Here is a 12,879-nt window from a genome sequence, read left to right as displayed (position 1 = left end):
TATTGTGATACATGTAGTTGTGATATTTTCTGTCTCAACTCAGTAACTTCCACAGCTCTGTATAAATAAGACAGAGACTCTCAATATCATGAATATGTACTAACAGTTTGATGTAGTTTGTTTGAGTCCTGGCTGATATATTCTCAACCAGCTGAACATGTAATTTGAAAGAAGACTGTTCTGGTTTCTTTAAAAAAAAACAATGATTTTATTCTTTAGGCAGATGTATTGTGTCAATTGAAATGATTTTTTGAAACCTAGAGGAAAGTTTTAGGAAGACATTGGTGTAGACAGACATGCTAATGTAAATATTATCCCAAGCAAAACTGCAGTTTGGTCCTAATCCTTCTGCTGGAATTTAAGATTTGTTGGTTACTTTCATATTCAGCTAACTATATTCATGAATTGAATTAGAATATTGATGATTGTAGTGTTGTACTAAAAATTTATCTTGAAGAAATTGAACATTGTGGCATAAATATCCTGTTTTTTAAGAAGTCTGAATAAAGAAGAAAAGAAATAATTTATGATGTTTTTATTTTCTAGGTATTCCAAAGGAGTTGCCTCCCCAGAAAGATTTGTCAGGACACGTCTATACTTCACCAGTGAGAGCCATATTCACTCCCTGTTGAACATGCTTAGATTTGGTGGCCTCTGTGATGTAAGTTTGTAAATACATGATTCACAAGCAGAATAATTTTAACATGATTTTTAAACAAATTTCACATTATTTTTACCTAATTGAGCAAAATTCACATGAAATTTAGGTGAATATAGCTTTCACACAAATTTCTGTTGAATTCATGTTAATATCAAGTAAATCCAATTCACATAAATTTCAATGAGTAATATTTGCTGGTGTTGTATAGTGATGAGTTGGTTGATCAAGAGCTATTAGCAATGGGCTAAGAAGTTTTTTTATAGTGTATGACTTACATTCTAGAGGATACCTTGAGAAGAATAGCATCTAAAAACTAAATTACGTCTGTAAATTAGTTCTGTGGTGACACTGTATTTCGAGTTCAAAATAATGATGTCTATATGTGGTCCTACAAGTTCCTATGTAACATTATATGGACTGGTTGAATTTGTATGAAAATGTAGAGAATTCACATCTAAAAAGAATTTTTTCCTGATATTTGGATCTTAGAATGACAAGTACTCTAAGATAAGTGCATGCATCAATTTACGAATACCCTGTATATTAGAAATGGTTTGCAACTAGATTTTTTTAATATCTATAATTTTTTTAGTTAATTCAAGTAGACTTGATTTTTTTAAGTGTCTCTTAATTGTTTTCTTGATTGATCATTTTTATCAATTTGCAGGAAAATGCTGATGAGCAGTGGATGAAAGCCATGGAGTATCTGAGTGCCACACCAGAACTGAACTACATGACCCAAATTGTTATTATGATGTTTGAAGATCCATCTAAAGTAAGAGTGCAAAACCGTTGACTAGTTTGACATCTATTACTAAAATCTTAGTTCTCATATGAGAAATGAGGAACTGTCAGAATTTATTTCAACACAAAACTTTTTTGTCCTTTCTCTGTATTAACAGTGATCTAGTGGAACATGTAGAACACTGGTTTGGAGAGGTTCTTGTTTAACATGATCCATCAAGCATACAGTATGCTGGGACATAAAAGTTTAGTTGGCCTAATGACCACAATACAAAATTTAACAGAGTGTAGGTAACACACTTTTGTACATGACAGACATGATTTTCATTCATCTTGAATAGATTTCTGCAAAATCAGATTTTATTTACATGTATTAACTTCTGATTTTGATCATTCCCTCATGTCTGTTGGAGTTGTAATAATTTTGTTTGACACACTGTTTTTTTCTGTAAAAATAAATTAGAAATCTTGATTAAAAATCACAAGGTTTGCCCAGAAGATTAACTACTGCATCCTCAAATGTGCAAAATTTTTAATATAGAATCCACTTTTTTGCAGGATTTATCATCAGATGAGAGATTTCACATAGAATTACACTTCAGTCCTGGAGCATATACTTGTACTGACAAAGCTTTCTCCTTCCCATTGGGATCAGGATGTAGGACAATGTCAAATCATGGTAAAAATGTAAGTGAAATATGGGTTCTGGATGTAGAATAGTTATTGTTTATAAATATTCCTTTTCAGACGTAAATTTGTTCTGGTTTTAAGCGGAATTCCGCTTTTTCAAATCCGGATTTTACTGTAACGATTCTGTATATTTACTTCCAATTTTGCCAATTTCTGCTCTGGTTTTTGATCTCATAAAAATTACCCCTTCTCTTTAAGGTAACCAACAGACTAGTATTTTAAGTTTGACTGTTTTACTTTTTGTAGATGAAGTCCAAGAAAGCCAATGACCTTTCTATGACCTTGGATGAGAAACGACAGGAAATAGCTAAAAACAAGCAGCATTTTGAACGCCCTGTTTCTGCTCCTATGGTGATTCAGGAGGAGTTGGAGGAGGAAGATAAACCTAAAAATAACAAGGTACCAGTTATATAATTAAGTAGTGCTCTGTCTTAAAACTAGGCAGAAGCTTATAAAGGGTGATTCATTCATTTCTTAATACCTAATATTTTTTAATGCAAATCCTTCTGTAGGCTCACTAGAAACTGTATTAGGAAATATAAGTGCTAATTAAAGTAGTGCACTTAGAGATATTAAAACTTAAAATTTAGTTTTGTTCTACTACAGAAAAAATATGGGAAAATTTCCCTCAAGAATTTTTACACAATATCCTGTCAAAAAATATAAGTAGCAGATCCAAGGACATGACCTATAGGTAAAATTATTTTACATGATTTTTACACGAATTGCACATGATTTTCACTTAAACTGAACTAATAAATTTTGTGACAGAGTTCACATGGAATTTGTGTGAATCGTCCTTCACATGAAATTCACATGATTTGTTCACATGCAATTCATGTTAAGTGAATTTCACGTGATAACCACGTTAATTTCATTTGAAAAATAGCTGCCTGTTATAGCAAATGTATTTATACAGTTTCATTGATTATCTAAAGATATGATGAATCATCACCTGCCTGGTTTTTAGGCAGAATTATACTTAAGTATCATCATATCTCAAGATAATCACTGAAACTGTTCAAATACATCTGTTATGTCCTAAACACATCTCTTCCTATGTTTATGTCTATGAATCTGCTATATATTTTTTGGACTTGATAGTAGGCCCTTAACTTGTACTCCCTTGTCAATGATGTCCTCCTAATTGTTATAAACATCAGTTGTTCCAAAATTCATCTGGTGGATAAATGTTTATCAACTTATATAGAATTTTGTTGAATTGATGAGCATGCTCAATTTACACTTTCGTGAGGTAGGGGTTGGGTAGAACAATACTTCAATAGAATTTTCCTCCCGGAAGTGTATATTGAACATACGCAACACATGCTCATTGACTATCCCACAATTAATACAAAAGGGTCTATTGACTTATCCAGTGAATAACTATTGTCTAGCAGATCAATAATAACCAACTTCTAAATTTTAAATCTACACCTTGGTGGTTTAAGTAGAAGTTTTGTGGGAACCTGAGCCTTGATGGTTTAATGACCAGTTGACAATGTTGATAGTTTGAATAATTGATTACCTTTGTGTTGTTTTTATGAATATAGAAGTCTACACCAACACCCAGATCTCCAGATTTAGAAACACCTGAATGGGACTGGCCTGAAGACAACAGTAAATCAACAGAGACTCTTACTGCTGAGGTTTGTAAAACAGGGTCATTTTATGGCAGTTATTCTTGCAGTTCTGTTGGGAAAGCCATTGCTGTGAAAGTAAAACTGTTATCATGTCAAAGGTTAAAAAGTTGTTTCATTCTTAAGCCAGTTAAGGCCAGTCATTATGAATTGTCTGTTTTCATGTCTACAAAAACTTAGGGAACTTAGATGAAATATTGTTTCTTTAATTACAATGCAAACTCGTATGGAATTTGCTCATATAATGAGTATTTCTTTATTACAATCAAATATAATACTCAAAAGAAAGAACAAGCCTTAAAAGATAGTTCCTATCAAAATGGTGATTTGTCTTGATCATTAGGGAAGAAGAAACAACCAACTTTTCATTTTGGTCTTATCTCATTTCAGACTGCCCACAAACCTCATGATGAAGATACAATATCTAAAACTGAAGACCAAGAAAACAGGGCAAAGGTAGATAGACAGCAGAGTCGGTCATACTCAGCTCCAATGGTGGTCCAAGAACAGTCAGAGGAGTATCACGAGTCAGAAATGTTTGATACTCATCATAAAGTAGATGTCCGGGAGAAGGTTAGTCAAAAAAAGTTTATAAAACTAATAATACATATTTTCTTGGCTGCTAATTTTATGGGATTCTAATAAATGGTCATAGTTGCGGGTATCGTTTTTTTGTGGTTTCAAAAAATGAAAAAAGGAAAAAGAGGTAAAACAAAAATACAAGGCAATATATACTCTTGCCAACAATTTTAGGCGACATCAGGTGATCTTGAAGTGTAAGCAGTCCTGCTCTGCCAGTTGCTTTCATCACCTTAGCTTATATTAATTATAGTATACATATACAAGCATTTATTTGATGTCAATGATAAGTCATTATAATGTATTTATCATAATATTCTTGTTGGTAGTATAAAATTGTATTTATGTGATATCAAAGAATTTATTTAACCAGCTTTTTTTTAAACTTTACATAATCAATGTTATTGTTTAAATGATTTAGGCTAAGGATGACTACTTTGGACCAAAATCTCCAGACCCTGATATCCCAGAATGGGATTGGGGTGATGGAACAACAGAAGAATCAAATGGTCAGGTAAATACCATATAGTGGCTTTCTAGAATGAAAAATGGGACAGTTTGAGATCCAAAGTCCACCTGGTGAAATTTAAGTGTTTTGGAAAGCTTTTGTATGATTGAATGATGAAAGTTGAAAGACATTTGAGATTAAAAACAGCATGTCCACATAGTGAAAGTTATTTATTCAGACATTCTGAACACATAGTGAAAGTTATTTATTCAGACATTCTGAAGGTATTACAAATCTGATTATATGATTGCAGATTCCTTTCAAGGATAAAACACAGATTTCAGACCCTGTTTTGACCATACTAAATTGTTAATATGAAATTATACCTTTACTCAGTGAAATTCAACATTTAGTACATGTACTATGAACTATACACATTTATGGCAAACTTTGCAGTGCCTATAGCAAAAAAAATATGAAAGAATTAAAAACGAATGCAGGAAGTTTTAAAGGTATTTATCCCGTCCAGAATTTGTTTTCATGTTGCTATGGCAATGGCATTTTAGATAATTTTGATTTCTTAATTTTTCATACTATATTACTTTTTCATGATTATTTTACAGACTATTGATGCAAGTAATGGTATAGATGCATCAAAAGCTGTATCAGAGCCCATTCCAATCCAGTCAGACCTTGTTTCAGTAGATTCGAGGTCCAGTTTAGGTGAGAATTATGTTTTATGTTTTGTACAAGTGTCTATGAAATTTTTCTTTGTTTATCTATTGCATATAATAATACAGAAGGTGTCTCTTCATATGCTGTATGCTCTAAGAAATTGTAATATTTTAAGAATGGTTCATTATACATGTTATAGTGGAAAAGTTGCTTTCAATTTTTATCACTATTTTGATGTTTATTTTGTTTTTGAGTTTCTGCCATCAAAAAGGGGCACAAGTATACATTAGTACAGAATGTTACATATTGGTAAAGAGCATCTATTTATTTTTAGATCCTCTCACAGTATGATTGTATCAAACAAACCTCTTATTATGATTAGTTTGCTATATACAGTGGATTCTGTCAAATTTGACTATGAAAATTATTTTGGTTTAAGAAGGCTGTTAAAAAAACACAATTTGGAAAAGTATAAAATTCTGAATTTTATCCATAAGAGTTGATTAATACAGGATTATGCAGCTGTTTTAACAAAATCTTAAGTATAGGATTAGTTGTAGGTTATAATTATGATGTCATAGTCAGACAAAGTATTGTTCTGATTTTTTTTTTTTTTTTTTTTGTAAAAAGGGCTGCTGGAATACTAAAGTGACAGTCTTTACTGTATCGTAACAGTTACCCAAGTTTTGACATCCAAACCCATACTGATATGAATGACAGCTAATTAATTGTTTTTTTCCTAGTTTAGAGGCTTAACTAATTTGTAGCAAGAATTCATCATAGTTCCCATTATTGTATTGATTTACTGAATTATCTCCAAGGCCTTACAAAAATATGTGTTTGATGTTGCTTCCACACGTAGAAAAATTTGCTTTATGCAAAGTTTTTATTTATTTTTTGTTTCTTTAGTTAGTAATCATTAATCAAAGTAAATTCTGTATTGGTTTTGAGAATTCTTAATCCAATGTCATAAAAAATCTCTTTCTTTTAAGATATGAAAAATATCTTGGTAAACAACATCAAACAGAGATATTTTTCAGCTTGGCATTGAGAAACATCAATACTTCATTTACCTTCTTCATCTATTTCTAAAACACACAAATTAGTAAATGTTGAGATGGCATTCACTTGATGGTAAAGATGTGACATCAGAATTAAGAAATCTTGAGATCTGGAAAAGACCAATTAAGGCCTCACAAAGAAAATTACTTGGTTCTTGGTTCCTCCATCATCTTTCTCTGGAGGTACCTTATTTTTCATTTTTATTGTCATATCAGTTAACTAAAAATGATTGCAAAAAGAATCTCATTCACTACTTCATCTGTCTATGAACATTTTAAAGACCGTGTCAAATTTTTTTGGGATACAAAAAAATGATAAAAATAATATCCTCCCATTCTAATTTTTTTTTCTCATGAAGAATGGCTTGAGAACCATATAATTAACTTTGAAGGGCCTTTTTTTCAGTCGTAATTAAATCATCATACATGGAATTTGTTTTCACATTCAAGCTAAGATAAAGGAAACAAGTCAGACCTTAGGTAAGCCCTTAGCACGCTTTATTTCATTTGTTGTATAGCAAAACTCTCTGCATTTCAATCTGCTCCTATTATATACCCTGCTCATAAAGAGTCAAGGGTATATATTGACCACCATGTCTATTCCTTTGTTATATAAATGATCTTAGAATTCTCACTACTGCTTAATTAAATCTTTCAGGATTTAAAAACATATCATTGGTCATTGATTTATTGTCAAATTTCAGAATTGTGTATTTGATATTTACTGATTGCCCTTTTTCTCATGGGTATTATTTGTAAAAAAAAATGAATGCACTAGAAAACTCTATTTCTATCTGACTAATTGATGACTGATTGCCATCTGATATTGGATGGAATTTCACCAGGTCCTTGATTTAATCAGATTTATCATGTCAAATGACTATTGATCTATACACTGGACGGAATTAAGTGGAAATAAAATTTACTTCACTTTTAATTAAAAATTTTAAATCCAAATTTGGTAAAATGATATTTTACTTGTTCAAGTCAAGATTTTACTATTATCTTTTTTTTACTGTATGTTTACTTACAATTTCAACTATTTCCACATTTTTGTTGGTTTGAAAAAATCTTATCTGAATCCAAATCCCTCTGTAAATATATGAATATCATGGAAGCAGAATGGATTGATAGATCATTGACTGATCGATAATCCACGACTTGTCTGTTACTGATTGATTTTCCATGACTGATCAGTAACTGATTGATACCCATTAACTGATCAGTAATTGATTGATATTCCTTGACCTAGGAGTAACTGATTGATATTCCTTGACTGATCACTAACTGATTGATATTTTCATGACTGATAAGTAACTTATTGATATCACTGACTTATCAGTAACTAATTGATATTCAATGACAGATCTGTAACTGATGTAAAATCCATGACTGATTTTTAACTGATTGATTATTATGACAGATCTGTAACTGATTGACTGATTTAACTGATTTCATGATTGACCAATAAGTGATCAATTATGTTTAACTGATTGGTAATTGATCAATGATTGATGTAGCAAAAGTATCCAATGGATCCAATCAAATGCTTTTTTCTGATAAGGCAAAACAGATAATAATCCCACGGACAGGTCAGTTACTACCAAGGTACCAGTATAGGATTATTTGTGGGTATCAGTCCCATGGACAGGTCAGTTACTACCAAGGTACCAGTATAGGATTATTTGTGGGTATCAATACCACGGACAGGTCAGTTACTTTTTCTTGCTACTAGTATGAAAAAAGAAGTGGTAGGCAGGTAGTGATATTACTTTATTTTTCAAAAAAACATTATACATTGAGTTAATGGGGAAACAGTCAAGAATTTAACAATGATCTAGTCAAAATTGCAATACAATTCTTAGGTTAGATAGGGAAGCAGGAAGCAAACATTATATTTTGGGGGCCTGAGCAGATTTCCTTTGTCTACCTTTGATTAACTGGTAATTCCTAAGTTGTTGAAAGACTTGTTCAACAATAGTTAAAAATACTTATGTCTTTTTAAAACTTTATAAAGTCCCATTGTAACACCTTTCCAATAAAACATTGAGCTTTCAATATTAATAGTTTTAAGTACCAGTCCACATAAAATTCAGACACCGCCAATTGTTATTCATGGTGTAGAAAAACCCTCCATACAAACAATGCTTTTTCAATCCATGTATGTTATACATTCACATAACAATTATCATTTCTGGGTTCAAATCTGCACTTTTTAGAAAATCATACATTTATATCCAACTAAAATTCAACCAAATGAAACCAAATCAAGAACGATAACTCTTCCAAAGTGCCAATTTCATGTACAATGTGTATAAATTTTATCACAAAGGAGCAACAACCAAATGAAAAACTAAAACTGGTCATGTGACCAGTAACTGTTTCTGAACAAGAAATAAAACTGAATTCTGTGGTTTTTTTTATAATGCACGAGTCACCTTTTGTCTGATTTTTAGAAAGACTGGTACTTAAGGATTGCAATAATTTTTAAGTTTAATAGTGCAAACCCCAATGAATTTTTTATGGAAAAAAAAACATTTTTACTTCACTGATAATCAATATTTTAAGTATGCACTGAAGTTTTGCTGTACAGGAGTTTTGTACATTTGAGTTCATGTTGTATTTTTGATATTATGAATATGTTTATTTTCATTTCCTTAACTTTTTTTTTTCTATTTCATGTATTTATTGTACTTTGTAATGTGATTTTCTGTTAAGTGCATAATCAGTTTGTCAAATTAGTTCATACAAAGGCTGTAATGTAATGTCTGTTGAATGGCTGATACAATGTCTTAAGGTCCAACAAAACCTTTGAGCCTGTTGGTCATAGTGACTGACAAATTATCAGAAATGTTTCATAAGTCGCTACATTTTTGTTAAACATTTTGGAGTACAGAGTTTGACGCTTACAAATTTGGCATGCGTGTGTAAATGGTTAACAGAGAAATGGATCATCTAAACTGTGCTAAAATCTTTTTCTAGGTCTTTTGATAGAAATGTTACTAACCCATTTGGGTCACTTTCAGGTACCAGTAATCTGTCATTAGTTCTTAATATAATGTACTACATGTCATTAAATAAAGGATTGAATGTTAAACCGTGGGGTAAGATAAATACTGTTCTGTAGGTTGACAATACAGTCCTGCAGTGCCAGAACTGAAATTACATATCCCATTTTAAGTGTATTGGTTTTGTGCCCAGGATAACAATAACTGAAAAATATATCATGATGAATGGAATGAAATTAAATACAAAATGTATTAAATATTTAATGCTACTGAGCAGAGTACTATAATTCAATATTCAGACAAAAATTTATTGCAATATACTCATTAGGAAATCAATCATTTTTTTTTTTTTTTTTTTTTTTTTTTTTTTTTTTTTTAAATTAAGTGTATTTGTTTTGCATGCCTTTTTTAATTTATTTTCACTATTTTCAATCCATGTATCTCACAATATTTATTGCATTAGTCAAGAATGCTGAATGGGTAGATTCAAAAGCTTAATTTATGTCTCCATTTTTACATATCAATAATTTGATAATATTTTAAGTTTTGTCGTTTTGGTTCATTTTAAATAGTAGTTTTGTTGCTAGGTTACCTGAGCCTTGATGGTTTAAGTAGAAGTTTTGTTGCTAGGTTACCTGAGCCTTGATGGTTTAAGTAGAAGTTTTGTTGCTAGGTTACCTGAGCCTTGATGGGTTAAGTAGAAGTTTTGTTGCTAGGTTACCCGAGGCTTGATGATTTAAGTAGAAGTTTTGTCGCTATGTTACCTGAGCCTTGATGGTTTAAGTAGAAGTTTTGTTGCTAGGTTACCCGAGCCTTGATGGTTTAAGTAGAAGTTTTGTCGCTAGGTTACCGGAGGTTTGATGGTTTAAGTAGAAGTTTTGTCGCTATGTTACCTGAGCCTTGATGGTTTAAGTAGAAGTTTTGTTGCTAGGTTACCTATGGCTTGGTGTTAATCTAGGTTACCTTAGCCTTGATGATTAAAGTCAAAGATTTGTTGCTAAGTTACCTTAGCCATGATGGGTTAAATAGCAGTTTTGTTTTTAGGTTACCTGAGCCTTGAAGATTTGAGTAGAAGATATAGTACGTACTGGTTTGTGGTGATCACTTATTTCATCATATTTTGTTTTTGTATTTTGACTCAGTCATTATGGTGTACTACTTATTCTAATATAAGTACTTCAAGGATCCTCAGACCACACCCATTGTAAAACGTTGATAATCATATGACACATATCATTGAAATACAACATTATTGACATCATATGTTGGATTTTCCAAATTTTTCCAACCTGAGAACAGAATTTTGCTCCATAATGGTTGACATTTAGTGGAACACATTAAGATTTATCTTGCAGTCTTTTTAAAATAAGATCTAGGTATTGTTCCATTCTGTGACTACATAAAGGAACTAACAACACTCAATTCTACCTTCTTTTCAGATGACCTTTTCCATATATTTTAACTGTCCCATGATAGGGGAGAGACTCCCACAAAATCAATGAAAAATGTAGAATTTCCGACAAGAACATATAATATTTGCTGGAGATTTTTAGTTGAAGTACCATATTTTCTGTGAAAAGTACTAAATAATTGAATTTTTACATAAAAAATTTGCGTTCACATCAAAATCTCCCACTTGTGACAATGTCAATGAAGGAGAATCTCCCACCTGCACTGTTCCAAGGGTTAATAGGTATGCTTTCAGAATCTTTAGGGTTTTCTCTTTGATTTGTGCTTTCATAGTTATGAAATCTTAAAAATCTGATTGGCTTATCAGAAAGGTCATCTGAAAAGGAATGAGAATGGAGTGTTGTTAGATCCTATTTTAGCAGTTCTAATTCTAATGACATTATTCATCATATAGGGTTAAGGAGGTAGACCTAGGGTAATGGACATAACTCTTGAAATCAGTGAACTGTATGTATCATATTCAATTTCACCTAAGTCTTTCAAGCTTCCATTTGAAACAGAATGAAATTAGTCCAAGTTACTTTGATGCTTACATGAGATTAATGAAAAATGGTGAATACAAATGTTACAATGATTTCTAGATTATGTCCCTTACCCTAGGTCTACCCCCCTTAAGCCAATGAAAGGTTTATTTAAAATTATTTAAAAAAAAATATTTTTCTGGTAAATTCAATAACAATTAGTAGAAAGGGTTTGAAGTTTTGTATAAAGCTTCAGCCTGCTGTAAAAGCGTGTTTGACTCCCCTGAGTAGTTACTTTTTGTTGATTGATCATTTGAATATAAAGGGTTACTATGACAACTGAGTGAGTTATCTTATTTGACAAATATTTCATCTCATTTCATGCTTGTAGATACTAATTAACACTTAAACCTGCTTAATGTCACTAAGTACAGTTTTAGATTTATGATTTTTTATTTCAATGAATTTTTAATGAAGGACTAAAATTAAAGGATTGCTTAAATCATATTACCTGGTTAAATTATTATCTCCCCTTATGTTTTTGATTGTAGAAATGTTCTAGTCAATACTTGTTTTAAATTTTGATAATTTGCTGAATATTAAATCAGCTTAAATCTCTTGATGTTTACAAGCTTTGAACAGAAAGTTTGAATTAAAAATGTCTGTAATTAAGAATAAAATTTGATAATATATTTTGTTTACATGGATACTATTGTTTGTTTACATGGATACTATTGTTTGTTTACTTGGATACTATTGTTTGTTTTAGTCTGTCAGTCTGCTTCTGTATGTTTGATTCTTGCAGTTAATTTCAGTAAAATGAAAGAGATGTGTTTATTTATCTAAAACATTAACTTTCAATTTTCTCTGATTGTTTTTCCTGGTAATGTTTTGTGGACACAGACCCCTATCCCCTTCAACATACTTACCTTTGTTTTAATGTTGTGTTCTTATGTTGTGATTTACTTTCAGAATGCATAAAGTCTCAAAGTTTAGAAGAAAAAAGAAGTAGAAGCCTAGATGACAAGACGAATGAGGCTAAAGACCCACGGACAGGTCAGTAGAGACCAAGGTACAAGTATAGGATTATTTGTGGGTATCAATCCCACGGACAGGTCAGTTACTACCATGGTACCAGTATAGGATTATTTGTGGGTATCAGTCCCATGGACAGGTCAGTTACTACCAAGGTACCAGTATAGGATTATTTGTGGGTATCAATACCATGGAAAGGTCAGTTACTATCAGGGACCAAGGTACCAGTATAGGATTATTTGTGGGTATCAATCCCACGGACAGGTCAGTTACTACCAAGGTACCAGTATAGGATTATTTGTGGGTATCAATACCACGGACAGGTCAGTTACTATCAGGGACCAAGGTACCAGTATAGGATTATTTGTGGGTATCAATCCCATGGACAGGTCAGTTACTACCAAGGT

The 12,879-nt window shown here is 31.6% G+C and overlaps 1 protein-coding gene across 17 annotated transcripts in view; it reads left to right on the top strand.

Annotated features, from left to right (window-relative positions):
* The window catches only part of LOC148597500 (inositol hexakisphosphate and diphosphoinositol-pentakisphosphate kinase 2-like), a 52,303-nt gene that overhangs the window by 28,644 nt on the left and 10,780 nt on the right, over positions 1–12,879 (top strand). For 8 of the 17 annotated variants that reach the window (XM_088564447.1, XM_088564442.1, XM_088564439.1 and 5 more), the window contains 11 exons: positions 547–661; positions 1,329–1,436; positions 1,964–2,092; positions 2,342–2,494; positions 3,649–3,744; positions 4,126–4,308; positions 4,736–4,828; positions 5,386–5,485; positions 6,949–6,978; positions 10,551–10,586; positions 12,410–12,493. In XM_088564447.1, coding sequence (XP_088420573.1) covers positions 547–661; positions 1,329–1,436; positions 1,964–2,092; positions 2,342–2,494; positions 3,649–3,744; positions 4,126–4,308; positions 4,736–4,828; positions 5,386–5,485; positions 6,949–6,978; positions 10,551–10,586; positions 12,410–12,493 — 1,127 coding nt within the window. Of the gene's footprint in view, positions 1–546; positions 662–1,328; positions 1,437–1,963; positions 2,093–2,341; positions 2,495–3,648; positions 3,745–4,125; positions 4,309–4,735; positions 4,829–5,385; positions 5,486–6,067; positions 6,100–6,904; positions 6,979–10,550; positions 10,587–12,409; positions 12,510–12,879 lie in introns of those variants that run through there. The other 9 variants (XM_088564449.1, XM_088564444.1, XM_088564450.1 and 6 more) reach the window with 8 other exon arrangements.

Source organism: Perna viridis, chromosome 15, assembly GCF_037379345.1.
Source record: "Perna viridis isolate PV_CMFRI_1.1 ecotype Kerala chromosome 15, ASM3737934v1, whole genome shotgun sequence".
NCBI lineage: Eukaryota > Metazoa > Mollusca > Bivalvia > Mytilida > Mytilidae > Perna > Perna viridis.
The sequence above is the reverse complement of the archived record's forward strand: the minus strand, read 5'-3'. Positions and strand labels throughout refer to the sequence as shown.